This window comes from Pristiophorus japonicus, unplaced genomic scaffold (assembly GCF_044704955.1).
Source record: "Pristiophorus japonicus isolate sPriJap1 unplaced genomic scaffold, sPriJap1.hap1 HAP1_SCAFFOLD_154, whole genome shotgun sequence".
Lineage (NCBI taxonomy): Eukaryota > Metazoa > Chordata > Chondrichthyes > Pristiophoridae > Pristiophorus > Pristiophorus japonicus.
This window is the reverse complement of record NW_027251217.1, coordinates 382,900-404,089: the sequence shown is the minus strand read 5'-3', so window position 1 is coordinate 404,089 and position 21,190 is coordinate 382,900. Positions and strand designations below refer to the sequence as shown.

Genomic DNA, 21,190 nt, shown 5'->3' with positions numbered 1-21,190 from the left:
GCCGACCCTGGACTCGCGCTGCTCCGAGCTCCCGCCTCCTCGACTGACTGCTCGAACTGCTCGACTCCCGCTGGCCTTTATAGGCCTCTCGCCGACCCCGGACTCGAGCTGCTCCGAGCTCCCGCCTCCTCGACTGACTGCTCGAACTGCTCGACTCCCGCTGGCCTTTATAGGCCTCTCGCCGACCCCGGACTCGCGCTGCTCCGAGCTCCCGCCTCCTCGACTGACTGCTCGAACTGCTCGACTCCCGCTGGCCTTTATAGGCCTCTCGCCGACCACGGACTCGCGCTACAAAAGCAGGGAGGTCATGCTGCAACTGTACAGGTTATTGCTGAGACCGCACCTGGAGTACTGCGTGCAGTTTTGGTCACCTTACTTAAGGAAGGATATACTAGCTTTGGAGGGGGTACAGAGACGATTCACTAGGCTGATTCCGGAGATGAGGGGGTTACCTTATGATGATAGATTGAGTAGGCTGGGTCTTCACTCGTTGGAGTTCAGAAGGATGAGGGGTGATCTTATAGAAACATTTAAAATAATGAAAGGGATAGACAAGATAGAAGCAGAGAGGTTGTTTCCACTGGTCGGGGAGACTAGAACTAGGGGGCACAGCCTCAAAATACGGGGGAGCCAATTTAAAACCCGAGTTGAGAAGGAATTTCTTCTCCCAGAGGGTTGTGAATCTGTGAAATTCTCTGCCCAGGGAAGCAATTGAGGCTAGCTCATTGAATGTATTCAAATCACAGATAGATAGATTTTTAACCAATAAGGGAATTAAGGGTTATGGGGAGCGGGCGGGTAAGTGGAGCTGAGTCCACGGCCAGATCAGCCATGATCTTGTTGAGTGACGGAGCAGGCTCGAGGGGCTAGTTGGCCTACTCTTGTTCCTAATTCTTATGTTAATGGTCAAGTTATGAGCATATTCAAGACTGAGGTCAATAGATTGTTGGTATTCTCAGAACAAAAGCACATGAGTAATAGATTGGCTGCTGTTTTATTTCTCAGTAAATCACAGTGTGACAAACAAGTGCATCATATTGTCAATCAGTAATCTGATGTTATGTTGGATATTGCAGGGCAGAGAAAACGAATACCATCAAAACTGCAGATTGTCAGTGATTCCTGATTCTCCAAGAACAATAGTTCTGATTTTCTGTTTTAGTTTCATCAAATTTCTTTGCCATTAATGACTGAATCAACATGTTTACAGAATATACAGCCCCTGTCCAGAATGGATCAGTACCCAGTTCAGTGACTGCCTTATTGCTCAAAACAACTGGGAAATCCCATCATTGAGCAGATCCTTTGCTTTTCATTCTCAGTATTTGTATTTCACTTCGCTCCTCAATATATTCATTATTATCCTTTACAGAAAGTCACTGAGCTCGCCGAGAAGGGAAACCGGGCGGGCAGTTCTAAACTGCTCCTAAATCTGGTGATGGAGAAAGGCTCAAAGGCCCAAAGGGTGATGTGGGAATCTTTTGTCAAAATGTGCCACAGCTTACCAAAGTTGAACAAAATACTGAAAGAAATACAGGAACACGGTACGGTAACATCACCCACTGAATTCAATTTCAGATTCAAACACTACAGATTTTACTATAATATCACACCGATCTGATTTCATGAAAGGTAATTGATTTAAACAGGTTCTGATCCACTTGTTTACATGAACATCGCACGAGGTTTATCCGAAGTCCCAAGTCACCTGGAAGGTAAGTGATGAAATGCAGATTTCAAATTGTTTACTTCACATCTGAGAATCCAAATATTTGACTGTTTTGAGGTTATTAGCATCTGGGAATCTGGATGTCAAAGATCGAGGGAAATAGGATTCATGTTGCAAAGATTTGGCATCAAAGCTCAACTATTGTATATAGATTTTTTTCATATAAATATGCAAACTTGCAATAGTTCGCTGAATCCATTTGCTTATCAGTATTACTTGGATATCTTATACACATCTGGCAAGATTGTGATGCTATGTGAAAACCCCCACAGACCTAGAAAGATCCAGATACACTGACAGTAAAGTGGACAAGGGAGAACCAGTTGATGTGGTGTATTTGGACTTTCAGAAGGCTTTCGACAAGGTCCCACACAAGAGATTAATGTGCAAAGTTAAAGCACATGGGATTGGGGGTAGTGTGCTGACGTGGATTGAGAACTGGTTGTCAGACAGGAAGCGAAGAGTAGGAGTAAATGGGTACTTTTCAGAATGGCAGGCAGTGACTAGTGGGGTACCGCAAGGTTCTGTGCTGGGGCCCCAGCTGTTTACATTGTACATTAATGATTTAGACGAGGGGATTAAATGTAGTATCTCCAAATTTGCGGATGACACTAAGTTGGGTGGCAGTGTGAACTGCGAGGAGGATGCTATGAGACTGCAGAGTGACTTGGATAGGTTAGGTGAGTGGGCAAATGCATAGCAGATGAAGTATAATGTGGATAAATGTGAGGTTATCCACTTTGGTGGTAAAAACAGAGAGACAGACTATTATCTGAATGGTGACAGATTAGGAAAAGGGGAGGTGCAACGAGACCTGGGTGTCATGGTACATCAGTCATTGAAGGTTGACATGCAGGTACAGCAGGCGGTTAAGAAAGCAAATGGCATGTTGGCCTTCATAGCGAGGGGATTTGAGTACAGGGGCAGGGAGGTGTTGCTACAGTTGTACGGGGCCTTGGTGAGGCCACACCTGGAGTATTGTGTACAGTTTTGGTCTCCTAACCTGAGGAAGGACATTCTTGCTATTGAGGGAGTGCAGCGAAGATTCACCAGACTGATTCCCGGGATGGTGGGACTGACCTATCAAGAAAGACTGGATCAACTGGGCTTGTATTCACTGGAGTTCAGAAGAATGAGAGGGGACCTCATAGAAACGTTTAAAATTCTGACGGGTTTAGACAGGTTAGATGCAGGAAGAATGTTCCCAATGTTGGGGAAGTCCAGAACCAGGGGTCACAGTCGAAGGATAAGGGGTAAGCCATTTAGGACCGAGATGAGGAGAAACTTCTTCACCTAGAGAGTGGTGAACCTGTAGAATTTTCTACCACAGAAAGTAGTTGAGGCCAATTCACTAAATATATTCAAAAGGGAGTTAGATGAAGTCCTTACTACTAGGGGGATCAAGGGGTATGGCGAGAAAGCAGGAAGGGGGTACTGAAGTTGCATGTTCAGCCATGAACTCATTGAATGGCGGTGCAGGCTAGAAGGGCTGAATGGCTGACTCCTGCACCTATTTTCTATGTTTCTATGAAACCCCACACACCTGGACAGAGACAGATACACTGAAACCCCATACACACCTGGCAGGATCCTGATACACACCTGGCAGGATCTTGATACACGGTGAAACCCCATACACACCTGGTAGGATCCTGATACACGGTGAAACCTCATACACATCTGGAAGGATCGTGATATAGAGGCAAAGGAACATTGACAGCTGTTCCCCAAGATTTGACTGGATTTAGAGTGAAGAGATGCTGTCATCAGGCATCTGTTCCAGCATGGCGCCCTCTACAGCGGATTTATGACATCTGTGGAGAGAACTTAACAGTGAGGCTCTTCAACCAATCAGATTGAAGAATCCTCAGAGTATCGCAGAGTCCAAATCAGGAAGTATAAGTTCTATTTTAATGTCTTCACATTTATTTCCCCTTAATAACTGAAACCAGACCTGCGATCGATAGACTTTTGATGTGAAGGAATATGGAGTCAAGGCAGGTAGAGAAAGCAAAGGAAAGATTGAGGAGTACAGATAGGATTAAAGGACAAAGATTAAAAAATACAAACAGAAAACGTTAAAAAATCTGCAACATTAGTTTTCTTCTGATAGAATGAGACTTCAAAATGTCATGTAGTCCTGAGTGCACTAGTGCTATCTTTTACATCCGACTTTAGTGCAGAGGTAGTGGGTAAGTATTGCAAGTTCACGCCATTACAGTGATTTCAATTCCGAGTCTATCGGTGAGAACAGCAGCAGCAGACCTTGTGGAGGAGCATCCTCTGGTTTTCCACGTTTAACTGCGCGTGTGTGGACACCAGGCGTTGCTGATAGACTCGCCGTAATTATTGCAGCAAACTCCAGGACATTGGGCTAGAAATTGGGGTCGGAGGTTTCCCGCTGGTGGATACCTCCGACCGCAAACATTTCACCAAAGTACCTGGTGATCCCAGAGGTTCGGAGACCTGCGATCCTGGGGCTCCATGTGAAGACCTTCATAGAGGCTCACATATCCCAGAAACGTACGGGTTTCATATACATCATTGAGATAATGTGGGCTGTCCCAACCTATCAGAGTCGTGGGATCCCCATTCATACTGATAGTAACTCCCTATGTCCGGAACCATCATAAGCATGACTGGGAATACCCTCAAAAACACACACACACTGAAAATAACTTTCAAAAACATCACATATTTCAAATTAATATAAATAGAATTTAATTAGTTATTTAAAACAAACATCCTTTTTAAATTTACATGTTTTAAAATGTCTAAAAATAAACTTACCTTTCATATAAAAGGATTTTTAATGTTGAAATTACTTTAATGTATTTTTCTGTACTTTAAATGCGACAATTTTCATTGCTTCCCGCCCGGTATCTCGGCGGTATCGGCCGCTTTGGGCGAGAACCGGGTCGGTGAAAAATTCCCCAGCTGTGTCCCCCGACAGTTTCAAAGTCCCGCTGAGGAACAGACCACCGTCGTACACCGTCCACAGATCGCCCTGGCACAATATTTGGCTCAGCGGTGACCCGTAGGTAAGTTGGGGAAAATCACCCACGAGCATCAGCAAAGCTGGGCAATAGGTAAGTAACCCTGCAAAAAAAGGTAAGTAAATGGGTTTTTACTCATTGTTTTAACATTTTCTTGCAGTGATGTAAGTGAAAATGGTCCTGAGAATGTTTTTCTCATTTTTCATTTTCAGCAAAGAATGACTAAGAAAGCAATAAAGAAAGGAAAGATAGATTACCAAAGTAAATATGCGCAAAACATAAAAACAGATAGTAAAAGCTTTTACCGATATATAAAACGGAAGAGAGTGACGAAAGTAAATGTTGGTCCTTTAGAAGATGAGAAGGGGGAGTTAATAATGGGAAATGTGGAAATGGCTGAGACCTTAAACAATTATTTTGCTTCGGTCTTCACAGTGGAAGACACAAAAACCATGCCAAAAATTGCTGGTCATGGGAATGTGGGAAGGGAGGACCTTGAGATAATCACGATCACTAGGTGGGTAGTGCTGGACAGGCTAATGGGACTCAAGGTAGACAAGTCCCCTGGTCCTGATGAAATGCATCCCAGGGTATTAAAAGAGATGGTGGAAGTTATAGCAGATGCATTCGTTATAATCTACCAAAATTCTCTGGACTCTGGGGAGGTACCAGCGGATTGGAAAACAGCTAATGTAACGCCTCTGTTTAAAAAAGGGGGCAGACAAAAGGCAGGTAACTAAAGGCCGGTTAGTTTAACATCTGTAATGGGGGAAATGCTTGAAGCTATCATTAAGGAAGAAATAGCGAGACATCTAGATAGGAATAGTGCAATCAAGCAGACGCAGCATGGATTCATGAAGGGGAAATCATGTTTAACTAATTTACTGGAATTCTTTGAGGATATAACGAGCATGGTGGATAGAGGTGTACTGATGGATGTGGTGTATTTAGATTTCCAAAAGGCATTCGATAAGGTGCCACACAAAAGGTTACTGCAGAAGATAAAGGTACGCGGAGTCAGAGGAAATGTATTAGCATGGATCGAGAATTGGCTGGCGAACAGAAAGCAGAGAGTCAGGATAAATTGGTCCTTTTCGGGTTGGAAATCGGTGGTTAGTGGTGTGCCACAGGGATCGGTGCTGGGACCACAACTGTTTACAATATACATAGATGACCTGGAAGAGGGGACAGAGTGTAGTGTAACAAAATTTGCAGATGACACAAAGATTAGTGGGAAAGCGGGTTGCGTAGAGGATTTGGATAGGTTAAGCGAATGGGCTAAGGTTTGGCAGATGGAATACAATGTCGGAAAATTAAGGTCATCCACCTTGGGGGGAAAAAAAACAGAAAAAGGGGAATATTATTTGAATGGGGAGAAATTACAACATGCTGCAGTGCAGAGGGACCTGGGGGTCCTTGTGCATGAATCCCAAAAAGTTAGTTTGCAGGTGTAGCAGGTAATCAGGAAGGCGAATGGAATGTTGGCCTTCATTGCGAGAGGGATAGAGTACAAAAGCAGGGAGGTCCTGCTGCAACTGTACAGGGTATTGGTGAGGCCGCACCTGGAGTACTGCGTGCAGTTTTGGTCACCTTACTTAAGGAAGGATATACTAGCTTTGGAGGGGGTACAGAGACGATTCACTCGGCTTATTCCGGAGATGAGGGGGTTACCTTATGATGATAGATTGAGTAGACTGGGTCTTTACTCGTTGGAGTTCAGAAGGATGAGGGGTGATCTTATAGAAACATTTAAAATAATGAAAGGGATCGACAAGATAGATGCAGAGAGGTTCTTATGTTATGTTTTTTGAAAATATTTTTTGTGGTTTTCTTCTCCTCAGCGCAACCCGCAGCCTCGGTGTAATTTTTTTGTAATTTTGGTAATTATCGGCCATTTTTTTTAAAGAAACGTCCAATCGGTCAAACATTCTATTTTTTGCCAAGAATCGGGTATAAGGCCCATTTTATTGCCAAGAATCGGGTGTAAGGCCCACTTTTTTTCGCAGGGTGGATTTTTCTCTTTTGGGGTGAATTTTTTGCTGCCGATAATTTGGGAATCTTAGTGGTATTTTGGGCAGCAATCGGGCGCTGGCGGGTTGTTTGGAAATTCTAGCCCTTACGCCTGCTTTTATTAGACGGACGTATTTGAAGGACATTCACGAGGCAAGAGTTGGGTAAATAGCCCAACTCTCCACCCACAGAGGCCCTTTAGTTTCGGATGCGGTGCATCTGTCGAGAATTTTTGACAGATCACAAATTCCCGGGTTTAGGAGCACGCACTTCACATACCGAAACCCGGAATTTGTGGGGACCACACGGGCGCATGCTCACCTCGTACGTGCCTGTGGGCAGCACAAATTCTGGCCCATTATAATCAGAGAATGGTGAGGGACAGGACAAGGCTATTTGGCCCAAATAAGTCTGTTCCTGTCACAGAGATGAACCACCTGCCCCTCCTCTCAGTGTATCCACACAAACACATTCAATTGTCTCTAGACCCACTTGCAATGCCCCTTACATGTCCTTCCCTGGCAAATGATCCCGGGCTCTATTAACCTTCGGGTGAAAAAATTCCCCTGATTCCCTTTATCTCCCAAATTCATTTTTATTCTTGTAATTATTTTGGGAATTATGGGACTTTTCTGCACTGATGTGAATTTCATCAATATACTCCAAACAGAATTCTCTTGCCTAAACAAAATACTTCAAACCCCCTCACCCTTCCGTTAACCTAAACTCGGGCTGGATTTTCGGTCGCCTAACGCCTCAGGTAGTGGCCAGAGGGGTGTTAATGGGAGCGGAGTGGAAGAGGTTCCTGATCTGGAGTGCAGCGTTTAGTGTCCCCACCGAAAATTCATTCCAGGCTCACCGGGGACACAAACCAGCAGTGCCTGGCTGCTGACAGTCACTCTGACCATGACGTATTCCTGGTGCAATGTCCACACTTGCATCCCGGTCAGAAAACGTCTGGAAAAACAGTCGGTACAGGCTTGCAGAGTCGTTAACTGGTGGTGACTTTAAACGGATGAAGAAACGCTTCCCTGGGAGGTCACATTCAGTGCAACGTTTACTCACAGCACAGTGGTGAGCCTCCGAGTATGCAGCGGCACATAGACATACCAGTTCAGCTTGACACAAACTTCTTGTGAAATTTTAATGGAGCCATTACCTGTTCACCTGGTTTTCACTCTACATGTTCTAACAAGGCATCGGGAACAGAGAAGGACTGTTAGGCATGTTAGCGGCTGAAGGAGGAGAGCCCCTAGATGTCGGAGCAGGAGGCCTTTACCCCCACGGCTTCACCGGCAGGCAACACTTATACCTGCACCTCTCTGAGGAGCAGTGTATCAGAACGATGCACTTCCGAAAGGAGGTTGTTAGAGAGATATGCAATCTCCTGCAGGAAGACCTGCAGCCTCACATCGGCACCAGGACTGTGCTGTCCGTCTCACTGAAGGTCATGGTGGTACTCGCCTTCTATGCGTCTGGCTCCTTCCAGGCTGCATCAGGGGACATATGCAGCGTATCACAATGTGCAGCACATCACTCCATCCGCGATGTCACACAGACACTCTACACATGCAGAATGAATTTAATTACCTTCCCAACGAACAGGGAGAAACAGGATGAGCACGCATGTGGGTTTGTCAGGATGGTGGGATTTCCGAGGGTGTGGCTGTGTAGGTGCTGATGTGCCACGTGTGTGTACAGTCGGGTATCTGAGTAATAAGGCGGTGTGTATATTTGCATTTCATGCTGCGTGGCATCGCACAGTGGGTCGGAAGCACAAGCAACTACCAGTCAGTCTGAGGTTTAGACCTGTGACCGCATCTGAAGAGTTGAAAGATGCTGCTCAGTGGGCTCAGGATGTAAGGAGCTAGAAGGTGAGAGAGGCTTGGATGGGCAGGGCATATCTGGTGAAGTGCAGGAGAGGTATCGGGCTGGCTTCAGCAAGGGGGAGCATGGCCTGGTAGACATATGGAAGGGGCAGGCACTGCAAAGTCTTTACATTGTGTGAGACAGTGAGGTTCACATGAAGGCATTGGAAGGCGAATGGAAAGGGTACTCACCCTGACGACCCAAGTCAGGTCGTTAAATTCATCACCACATTGAGTTGCTGTTATGGCACCGTGTTCCGGGCTGAAATATGGTGTGCCGTCTCCCTCCGCAGCCTCTCCAGAACCATAGGCGGATGTCTTCATCCTCCTCCCGGCTGGCCGGGACTCCAGCGACTCTCCACTGCCTCCAGCAAGAGCGGTGGGCGAGAAGCGGGCACTTAGCTGGTGTCCTCCTTCCTCCTCCATGTTGGCGCTATGAAGACACTGGAGCTGGAGCTGCTCATACACTAACTTACCTTGCCGTGCCTTTAATACTCGGCTGTTCCCGGGATCTGAATCAAAGTTCGCCGCATGCGCAATGGGTTTGCTAATTTACCAACCAAACTTTCGTATGGCCACCCCCGAGCTCTGGTGTGCAACGGCCTCTGTCTGCTCGTCGTCCAATTCTGACGATTTTTGGGGTAAAGGCGCAAACTTTTTCGACGATAACATTACCGCTCCACCTGGGTAACCACCCCAAGTAAGACGTGACTGAATTTCACCCCCAATACCTTAAATCATCTTTCTGATTGTCCTCTGTACCTTCAGAATAGCAGTGACCTTCACCTGTGGTCAGGTGACTATAGCAGTGCAGGTAATACCCCAGATAACCTCCCCACGTCCTGAAACAACAGCGATTTAACTGCTGTCTATTCACAGTCTGCCCCTTTCTCAGTGTACACAATAGCCCAGCTAATCTACCCAACTGAGGGCAGAGCACCAATGTCGGAGTGCAGCACATCGGGTATGAGGCCAGAACTGGAGGAGCAGATAGATATCGAAGGATTGTCGGCTGAAGGAGATTCAGAGATAGGGAGGGTGTGATGCAATGGAGGATTCTGAATACAAGAATGAGGCTATTTAAATCGATACGGTGCCTGAACAGAAGCCAATGTAGGTCAGCGAGCACAGGGGTAATTGATGCGAGTTCAGATATGGGCAGCAGAGGTTTAGTTAAGCTCGTTAATGCAGCGTGGAAGGTGGGAGGCCGGCCAGGAGGGAATCGGAATAGTCGAGTCTGAGATAACAAAAGGCATGGATGATTTCAGCAGCAGATGAGCTGAGGCAGAGGCAGAGACGGATTATATTGTGGAAGGAGGCAGACTTCGTGATGGAGTGAATATGGGGTCGGAAGCTCTATTACTGGCCAAATGGAATGCTGAGTAGAACTTCTGTCCATTCACAGTCTGTCCCACTCACAGATTGCACCATAACCCAGATAACCTGCCAGGGTCTGATACAGTAACAGGGGACTCCTGAACATTCAGTCTGTCCCACTCACAGATTGCACCATAACACAGATAACCTGCCAGGGTCTGATACAGTAACAGGGGACTCCTGAACATTCAGTCTGTCCCACTCACAGATTGCACCATAACACAGATAACCTGCCAGGGTCTGATACAGTAACAGGGGACTCCTGAACATTCAGTCTGTCCCACTCACAGATTGCACCATAATACAGATAACCTGCCAGGGTCTGATACAGTAACAGGGGACTCCTGAACATTCAGTCTGTCCGTATCCCACTGATATCCAAAGCCCTATTTTGCAGTAAATGCTAGAATCAAGTGAGGATTTCAAACATTTCTCGCTCATTGTTTACTTTCAGTAACAGTTTTTATTGCAACATGCACCTTTATTGTAACCGTGAATTCAATCTTAGCAATATTTTACTGAAGAGTGAAATGGTATTGAGGAATAGTTTTATGACAATGCAACTAACATTGAGAACCACTTTCTGTCTGTTCTAATTGAAGATATTCAACAGAAACACAAGGAAACACTCCAGGTACAAACTGAAACACTGAGTGTGAACACTATCCTAATAAAGGAGAAGGTTAAGGTTTTCCAGCTGGTTGATCGATATGCTGAGCTAACGGTCATTTCTACTGTTCGAGATTGGAGACTTGTAGAACATGAACTGCTGGCAAGAGGCCGAGACCATGAAGAGTGGTCAAAGAAACATCTCAAGGGAGAACTGGAGAAAATCCGAACTGATCAATTGTTCCACAGCAGTTTTTCCTGGAGAAAATCAGAATCCGGGAGTTTAGCGGCAGTGAGCGGAGTCGCGGGGATTGGAAAAACAACACTGGTACAAAAGATTGTTCATGACTGGGCCACGGGGAAAATATACCCCCACTTTCTATTTGTTTTCAGTTTTAAATTCCGGGATTTGAACGCCATTAATGGTAGAATAAACCTGAGGAATCTGATACTGGATCAGTATCCTTATTTTGGGAATATTCTGAGAGAGCTCTGGAAGAACCCAGAGGGATTGCTGTTTATATTCGATGGTTTGGATGAATTCAAGGACAGCATCGATTTTGCTGACAATCGGAGAAATACAGAACCTCAGCACAGGTGCACAGATCCCGAAGACTGGTGTGAAGTGTCTGACATTGTGTACAGTTTAATACACCACAAGCTGCTCCCAGGATGTTCAGTGCTAGTGACCAGCCGTCCCACTGCATTACATTTATTGGAAAAGGCTGAGATCAGTGTCTGGGCTGAAATCCTGGGATTTGTTGGTGAAGAACGGAAGGAATATTTCAACAAGTTTTTTGAAGATCAGACGGTGGCAGCAGCTGTTATTAAACACGTGGAGGAGAACGAGATCCTGTACACCATGTGCTTCAACCCTTCCTACTGCTGGATCCTCGGTCTGGCACTGGGTCCCTTCTTTACACAAAGAGACAGGAGACATCAGCGAGTTCCCAAGACCATCACCCAACTGTATTCCTACTATATCTACAACATTCTGAAAAACCACAGCCGAGAGATTGAAAGCCCCCGTGATGTGTTACTGAAGCTCGGTGAGATGGCCTTCACAGGAGTCTCCGAGAAGAAGATTGTGTTTAGAAATGGAGATTTGATCAAATACAATCTGCAACCTTCCCAGTTCCTGTCTGGGTTCATGATGGAACTTTTGGAGAGAGATGATTCTGCCCAGAGCGTGGTGTACACATTCCCACACCTCACCATCCAAGAGTTTGTAGCCGCTCTCGCCCAATTCCTGACTCCCGATTCCGGGGACATCCGGAAACTGCTGAGTGAATCCCGCAGCAAGCAAGATGGGCGATTTGAGATATTTCTCCGTTTTGCTGCTGGTCTCTCCTCCCCACACTCCGCTCGGCCCCTGGAGGAGTTTCTGGGTCCATTTCTGCATCGATCCACCTGTCGAGTGATTGACTGGGTGAAGGAGAAGGTTGAAGGACAGATTGGGAACACGGGGAGTGTAACTGGTAAACGGAACCTCCTGAACACATTCTACTACCTGTTTGAGGCTCAGAATACAGCACTGGCTCAGCTCACAGTGGGATCTGTGAAAACACTTACATTTAGTGGATTGACATTGACCCCTATTGACTGTGCGGTCCTGTCTCATGTCATTAGGCTCTGTGATACAATAAAAGACCTCGATCTGCGGAAGTGCAACATTCAGTGTGAAGGACTCCAGCGGCTGGGACCCGTACTCCACAAATGCCGGGAGTTGAGGTAACTGTTTATTTGTCTCTAACTGTTGGGTGAATTGTAGAACAGTCACAGATTGTGTTGTTGCTCCGTAATAAAGGGAAACATACAGTTCAGTTAAACCAGAGAGAAGCAGATTCAACACAAGTATGACCAATAATAAGGGGATCGGTTAGTAAACATAGAAACATAGAAAATAGGTGCAGGAGTAGGCCATCCGGCCCTTCGAGCCGACACCACCATTCAATAAGATCATGGCTGATCATTTCTTCAGTACCCCTTTCCTGCTTTCTCTCCATACGCCTATGTAATTCCCTAAGGGCTGGAGAATCTAGAACAGATCCGTGTGAACAAACAGGGATTTTACAGTCTTTATTGCATCAACAAATGCAGCTCACTGAAAACATAATTACATTCGGCCCGAAATTTGCGGTCGGTGACTTACTGCGGGCCGATACCTCCGACCGAAAAATAAATGCGAAAGTACCTGGTGGTCCCGGAGGGACGTAGACTTGAGGTCTGAGGCCTTGATGGGCTGCCCAGCGAATGGGCTCACACATCCCAGGAACATAAACGCAACCTGGGATCATGTGGCCTGGACCAGCAATGATCATGGAATATTCTCATTGATTATATTGGGAGTTCTGTTTGTACAAGCTCCCAGTACGATCACTGAAAATACTCCCCAGAACACAGAAGCTGCTCACATATTTAAAATGAATTGAATTATTATTAAACGGTTCAGAAAAAGATTTGATTTTCTTTTAATGTTTCAATAGGGTTAAAAATACCTGAATACACGGTGTTTAATATAAAAACTAGTGATAAATGTAATTGTTCTATGTTTTAAAACTCTTACACTGGTAAAAGTAGACTCTACACCTGCCTTTTCCAGGCATAAGAGTTTGAAGGACATTCTCTGGGCAGGAGTTCGGCAAATATCCCGATCTCTGCGCGCCAATGTCCTTCTCCTGGCGACACATTGACAAATTGCAAATTCAGGTTCTCGCACATGTGTACTGCGTGCCGAGAACCTGCATTTGCAGGACCTTTGAGTACGTGCGCACATCGTATGTACCCGGGGATTCCGCAGTTTACCACACAAAATCATATTTAATAAGCTGGACAGTGGAATGTAAATATACAATATAAACCGGCAGTAAAGGTAGAATTCACTTAAAATGTTTTCCACATCCACCATTTCAACTGGGAACAGGATTGAAACCCGAGTTTAAACCTCTAACAGTTAGATATTTTCCCCAATAATGTAAAGAGTGTGTCTTGTTGATGGGGAAGTTTCCTGGATTGGGAATATTGGGGAATCGGGAATTCTTTCAGCTGTAAGTGTTTAGAATTATTTACAGTCCTGAACATTAAGACAAGAATGATATTCAGGATCTTCAATCTGCCTGTAAAAAGGTTCCAATCTAGTGTGGTGTGGGGTATTATCCCCGGGGTACAGACACACACCAGCCAATCTAGTGTGGTGTGGGGTATTATCCCCAGGGTACAGACACACACTGACCAATCTAGTGTGGTGTGGGATATTATCCCCAGGGTACAGACACACACCGACCAATCTAGTGTGGTGTGGGGTATTATCCCCGGGGTACAGACACACACCGGCCAATCTAGTGTGGTGCAGGGTATTATCCCCAGAGTACAGACACACACCGACCAATCTAGTGTGTGGGGTATTATCCCCAGAGTACAGACACACACCGACCAATCTAGTGTGGTGTGGGGTATTATCCCCGGAGTACAGACACACACCGACCAATCTAGTGTGGTGTGGGGCATTATCCCTGGGGTATAGACACACACTGACCAATCTAGTGTGGTGTGTGGTATTATCCCCAGAGTACAGACACACACCGACCAATCTAGTGTGGTGTGGGGTATAAGCCCCAGAGTATAGACACCCACCGGCCAATCTAGTGTAGTGTGGGGTATTATCCCCAGAGTACAGACACACACCGACCAATCTCGAGTGGTGTGTGGTATTTGCCCCGGGGAACAGACAGACACCGACCAATCTAGTGTGGTGTGGGATATTATCCCCAGAGTACAGACACACACCGACCAATCTAGTGTGTGGGGTATTATCCCCAGAGTACAGACACACACTGACCAATCTAGTGTGGTGTGGGGTATTATCCCCGGAGTACAGACACACACCGACCAAAGATAGAATAAAAGGAAAAGGGGGTGGGGTAGCATTGCTGGTTAAGGAGCAAATTAAGGCAATAGTTCGGAAGGACATTAGCTTGGATGATGTGGAATCTATATGGGTAGAGCTGCAGAATACCAAAGGGCAAAAAACGTTAGTGGGAGTTGTGTACAGACCTCCAAACAGTAGTAGTGATGTTGGGGAGGGCATCAAACATGAAATTAGGGGTGCGTGCAATAAAGGTGCAGCAGTTATAATGGGTGACTTTAAAATGCACATAGATTGGGTTAACCAAACTGGAAGCAATACGGTGGAGGAGGATTTCCTGGAGTGCATAAGGGATGGTTTTTTAGACCAATATGTCGAGGAACCAACTTGGGGGGGGAGGCCATCTTAGACTGGGTGTTGTGTAATGAGAGAGGATTAATTAGCAATCTCGTTGTGCGAGGCCCCTTGGGAAAGAGTGACCATAATATGGTGGAATTCTGCAATAGGATGGAGAATGAAACAGTTAATTCAGAGACCATGGTCCAGAACTTAAAGAAGGGTAACTTTGAAGGTATGAGGCGTGAATTGGCTAGGATAGATTGGCGAATGATACTGAAGGGGTTGACTGTGGATGGGCAATGGCAGACATTTAGAGACCGCATGGATGAACTACAACAATTGTACATTCCTGTCTGGCGTAAAAATAAAAAAGTTAAGGTGGCTCAACCGTGGCTATCAAGGGAAATCAGGGATAGCATTAAAGCCAAGGAAGTGGCATACAAATTGGCCAGAAATAGCAGCGAACCCGGGGACTGGGAGAAATTTAGAACTCAGCAGAGGAGGACTAAAGGTTTGATTAGGGCAGGGAAAATGGAGTACGAGAAGAAGCTTGCAGGGAACATTAAGACGGATTGCAAAAGTTTCTATAGATATGTAAAGAGAAAAAGGTTAGTAAAGACAAACGTAGGTCCCCTGCAGTCAGAATCAGGGGTAGTCCTAACGGGGAACAAAGAAATGGCGGACCAATTGAACAAGTACTTTGGTTCGGTATTCACTGAGGAGGACACAAACAACCTTCCGGATATAAAAGGGGTCGGAGGGTCTAGTAAGGAGGAGGAACTGAGGGAAATCCTTATTAGTCGGGAAACTATGTTGGGGAAATTGAAGGCCGATAAATCCCCAGGGCCTGATGGACTGCATCCCAGAGTACTTAAGGAGGTGGCCTTGGAAATAGTGGATGCATTGACAGTCATTTTCCAACATTCCATTGACTCTAGATGAGTTCCTATGGAGTGGAGGGTAGCCAATGTAACCCCACTTTTTAAAAAAGGAGGGAGAGAGAAAACAGGGAATTATAGACCGGTCAGCCTGACATCGGTAATGGGTAAAATGATGGAATCAATTATTAAGGATGTCATAGCAGTGCATTTGGAAAGAGGTGACATGACAGGTCCAAGTCAGCATGGATTTGTGAAAGGGAAATCATGCTTGACAAATCTTCTGGAATTTTTTGAGGATGTTTCCAGTAGAGTGGACAAGGGAGAACCAGTTGATGTGGTATATTTGGACTTTCAGAAGGCTTTCGACAAGGTCCCACACAAGAGATTAATGTGCAAAGTTAAAGCACATGGGATTGGGGGTAGTGTGCTGACATGGATTGAGAACTGGTTGTGAGACAGGAAGCAAAGAGTAGGAGTAAATGGGGACTTTTCAGAATGGCAGGCAGTGACTAGTGGGGTACCGCAAGGTTCTCTGCTGGGGCCCCAGCTGTTTACACTGTATATTAATGATTTAGACGAGGGGATTAAATGTAGTATCTCCAAATTTGCGGATGACACTAAGTTGGGTGGCAGTGTGAGCTGCGAGGAGGATGCTGTGAGGCTGCAGAGTGACTTGGATAGGTTAGGTGAGTGGGCAAATGCATGGCAGATGAAGTATAATGTGGATAAATGTGAGGTTATCCACTTTGGTGGTAAAAACAGAGAGACAGACTATTATCTGAATGGTGACAGATTAGGAAAAGGGGAGGTGCAAAGAGACCTGGGTGTCAAGGTACATCAGTCATTGAAGGTTGGCATGCAGGGGTAAGAAAGCAAATGGCATGTTGGCCTTCATAGCGAGGGTATTTGAGTACAGGGGCAGGGAGGTGTTGCTACAATTGTACAGGGCCTTGGTGAGGCCACACCTGGAGTATTGTGTACAGTTTTGGTCTCCTAACCTGAGGAAGGACATTCTTGCTATTGAGGGAGTGCAGCGAAGGTTCACCAGACTGATTCCCAGGATGGCGGGACTGACCTATCAAGAAAGACTGGATCAACTGGGCTTGTATTCACTGGAGTTCAGAAGAATGAGAGGGGACCTCATAGAAACATTTAAAATTCTGACGGGGTTAGACAAGTTAGATGCAGGAAGAATGTTCCCAATGTTGGGGAAGTCAAGAACCAGAGGTCACAGTCTAAGGATAAGGGGGAAGCCATTTAGGACCGAGATGAGGAGGAATTTCTTCACCCAGAGAGTGGTGAACCTGTGGAATTCTCTACCACAGAAAGTTGTTGAGGCCAATTCACTAAATATATTCAAAAAGGAGTTAGATGAAGTCCTTACTACTCGGGGAATCAAGGGGTATGGTGAGAAAGCAGGAGTGGGGTACTGACGTTGCATGTTCAGCCATGAACTCATTGAATGGCGGTGCAGGCTAGAAGGGCCGAATGGCCTACTCCTGCACCTATTTTCTATGTTTCTATGTTTCTTATCCACTGTGGTGTGGGGCATTATCCCCGGGGTATAGACACACACTGACCAATCTAGTGTGGTGTGTGGTATTATCCCCAGAGTACAGACACACACCGCCAAATCTAGTGTGTTGTGGGTATTATCCCCAGAGTACAGACACCCATCCGGCCAATCTAGTGTGGTGTGGGGTATTATCCCCAGAGTACAGACACACACTGACCAATCTCGTGTGGTGTGGGGTATTTGCCCCGGGGAACAGACACACACCAACCAATCTAGTGTGGTGTGGGGTATTATCGCCAGTACAGACACACACCGACCAATCGAGTGTGGTGTGGGGTATTATCCCCAGTACAGTCACACACTGACCAATCTAGTGTGGTGTGGGGTATTATCCCCGGGGTATAGACACACACCGGCCAATCTAGTGTGGTGTGGGGTATTATCCCCAGAGTACAGACACACACCGACCAATCTAGTGTGGTGTGGGGTATTATCCCCAGGGTACAGACACACAGCGACCAATCTAGTGTGGTGTGGGGTATTATCCCCAGTATAGACACACACCGACCAATCTAGTGTGGTGTGGGGTATTATCCCCGGGGTACAGACAGGCACAGGCCAATCTAGTGTGGTGTGGGGTATTATCCCCAGTACAGACACACACCGACCAATCTGGTGTGGTGTGGGATATTATCCCCGCAGTACAGACACACATCGGCCAATCTAGTGTGGTATGGGGTATTATACCCCTGAGTACAGACACACACCGGCCAATCTAGTGTGGTGTGGGGTATTATCCCCCGAGTACAGACACACACCGACCAATCTAGTGTGGTGTGGGGTATTATCCCCATGGTAGACACACACCGACCAATCTAGTGTGGTGCGGGATATTAGTCCCGGGGTACAGACACACACTGACCAATCTAGTGTGGTTTGGGGTATTAGCCCTGGGGTACAGACACACACCGACCAATCTCGTGTGGTGTGGGGTATTAGCCCCGGGGTACAGACACACACCGACCAATCTATCGTGGTGTGGGCTATTAGCCCCGGAGTGCAGACACACCGACCAGCGGTGGGATCTCGCACACAGCAGGCGGCTCCTGGGTAAACCGGGGGCAATGAACCCGGGAATTTCCCATAATCCGCCCCGTGTCTGAGGCCCCGCTCGGGGAGGGAACTTCCGAAAATTACCCCCAAACTGTCGGGCAGTTACACCTGGAATACATGTAGAGCCAGTTTAATGGGGAATACAGTGAGAGACTGCCGTCCCCTATAAACGAGGGAGTACAGAGAGATTTAAACCATGTAATGGGACAGGATGAACTCTCCTTGTTGCATGAAATCCTGGTGGATTTTACAGCAGCAGTTGGCGCCGTTTCACAATATAACTCGCCCTGAGATATTATACAGATTAATATAATGCATCGAGCATAAAGTACAGAGAATCGCCGCTTTATCATTTGATTCGGGGAAAATTGGCCCATTCCCATCAAACCCGAGATTTAGGAGCTTCACAAATGGGACATATTTCCCCAAACATGAAGGATCCGGTCACTGAGCTCCAGGAGGGTAATTCTGATCATCGCGGAATGAGATCGGACAGAGGGACATTTTCAGGCTTCACACAGACAGCACTTTATTTAATAAATACATTTACTGACAGTCCCTGAATATATGGGGAGTTGGACAGAGTGAGATTAAATATTTGGGGAATATTGCGGGGGTCAGTGGGTGCAATCGGTGGCGGGTCAGGTGGGAAATTATTTATATGACACTGGGTCGGGACCCCGCTGTTAACTCGCCCCACGTAACTTTCCCAAATATCAGGTCTGCCAGCACTGAGCAGACCCGACACACAGCGATGGCGGAGGCAATTCAGGTAATTATCACCCTGTTAACGATTAACAACTCATTTCAGTCCATCCTCAGAATTTACCAGGTCACCCACGGGGTCCACGCTGCTCGGGGATCACGTCGGGTAACCAGGGCGGGAGTTGAATGGCCATGGAATCATCTCATTACTTGAAAGCTGGAAATGTGCTATAAAATCTCCATTGTCACAGCTGTTCACTTTCCAAGCTCAGAAGCTGTTGCTTGCTGTGTTTGAAAGACAGGTGAGCTTTATGCAGGTTGCAAATGTTTGGAGAAAGCTCTCTATCCAGTGTCACCTCTCTCACCATTGACAGATTGCTTCTGTTATCTCAAGTTCACCTGCCATCTATTACATCAGAATAGGTACGGTTTATACTGTCTCCCCTTGGTCCTCAGATTCTGACCATGATCAGCCCCACACCAGCAGCACCAACAAACACACCGACCTTCTCTGCAATCACCTGATGCTGCACAGGACACAGGGTATCAGCACCCGCCCACATTTCTGCCCAGGAGATCAGGGATGGTCTCACCATGGTCAGATGTACTTCATTTGATGCTGTACACCCTGGCTGTCACACGATGCGCCAGGTTAGCATCACCCCACACCAACAACATAAAGCACCCCGACAATGCCCAAACCATTCCTTTCACACTCATCAACATTGCGGGGGTTCCATTATGTCTCACCATTCATTGCAACTCACTCAGCCACTTCCAAAGGTGCACACAGGTCTGCCCAAGCACGGAAAGTATTGACAAAAAAGATTTCAATGTTTGCCAGTGTATTAACAGAAACTTCAGGTAAACATTGGCTCAAAGACCCAAGTGCTTACCGTTGTGTGTTGTTAGTTGGTGTGATTGGAGAAGGATGCGGGTGAGTGTAAGGGGTGGTGGGTGAGTGAGATGGGGATGTGATAATGTAGATAGAGAGGGATGGGTGGAGGTACAAGGTAAGTTGGTGTGAGTAAGGATGTGCAGGAGTAGGGTAGGGAAGGCAGAGTGATGGGGATGTGATGAGCAGCACAGCAGGATGAGCTTGTATCCGAGGGTCTTGAGAAGTAACAGCAGGGATTGTGGGTGCATTGGTTGTAATTTACCAAATTCCCTGGATTCTGGGGAGGTCCCACCAGATTGGGAAACTGCAAATGTAACGCCCCTATTTAAAAAAGGAGGCAGACAAAAAGCAGGAAACATCTGTGGTTGGGAAAATGTTGGAGTCCATTATTAAAGAAGCAGTAGCAGGACATTTGGAAAAGCAAAATTTGGTCAGGCAGAGTCAGCATGGATTTATGAAGGGGAAGTCATGTTTGACAAATTTGCTGGATTTCTTTGAAAATGCAATTAGGGTGGATAAAGGGGAACCAGTGGATATGATGTACTTGGATTTGCAGAAGGCATTTGACAAGGTGCCACATAAAAGGTTACTGCACAAGATAAAAGTTTACGGAGTTGGGGATAATATATTGGCATAGATAGAGGATTGGCTTACTAACAGAGAACAGAGAGTCGGGATAAATGGTTCATTCTCTGGTTGTCAATCAGTAACTGGTGGGGTGCCGCAGGGATCAGTGCTGGGACCCCAACTATTTACAATCTATATGAACGACTTGGAAGAAGGGACCGAGTGTAACGTAGCCAAGTTTGCTGACGATTAAAGATGAGAGGAAAAGCAATGTGTGAGGAGGACACAAAAATCTGCAAAAGGACATCGACAGTATAAGTGAGTGGGCAAAAATTTGGCAGATGGAGTATAATGTTGGAAAGTGTGAGGTCATGCATTTTGGCAGAAAAAAAGACAAAGAGCAAGTTATTATTTAAATGGAGAAAGATTGCAAAGTGCCGCAGTACAGTGGGACCTGGGGGTACTTGTGCATGACACACAACAGGATAGTATGCAGGTACAGCAAGTGATCAGGAAGGCCAATGTCATCTTGGCCTTTATTGCAAAGGGGATGGAGTATAAAAGCAGGGAAGACTTGCTACAGCGATATAAGGTATTGGTAAGGCCACACCTGGAATACTGCGTGCAGTTTTTGTTTCCATATTTACGAAAGGATATACTTGCTTTGGAGGCAGTTCAGAGGAGGTTCACTCAGTTGTTTCCGGGGATGAGAGGGTT

At 46.2% G+C, this 21,190-nt stretch overlaps 3 protein-coding genes across 14 annotated transcripts in view; 2 read left to right on the top strand and 1 right to left on the bottom strand.

The window, feature by feature from the left end:
* LOC139242937 (uncharacterized) overlaps positions 1–21,190 on the bottom strand; it is a 596,540-nt gene that overhangs the window by 209,138 nt on the left and 366,212 nt on the right. The window lies entirely within an intron of this gene.
* LOC139242933 (NACHT, LRR and PYD domains-containing protein 3-like) overlaps positions 1–21,190 on the top strand; it is a 207,331-nt gene that overhangs the window by 121,816 nt on the left and 64,325 nt on the right. The window lies entirely within an intron of this gene.
* The window catches only part of LOC139242931 (NACHT, LRR and PYD domains-containing protein 3-like), a 136,468-nt gene that overhangs the window by 111,280 nt on the left and 3,998 nt on the right, over positions 1–21,190 (top strand). For all 7 annotated transcript variants that reach the window (XM_070870574.1, XM_070870568.1, XM_070870573.1 and 4 more), the window contains 3 exons: positions 1,373–1,544; positions 1,650–1,715; positions 10,583–12,320. In XM_070870574.1, coding sequence (XP_070726675.1) covers positions 1,373–1,544; positions 1,650–1,715; positions 10,583–12,320 — 1,976 coding nt within the window. The remainder of the gene's footprint in view (positions 1–1,372; positions 1,545–1,649; positions 1,716–10,582; positions 12,321–21,190) is intronic.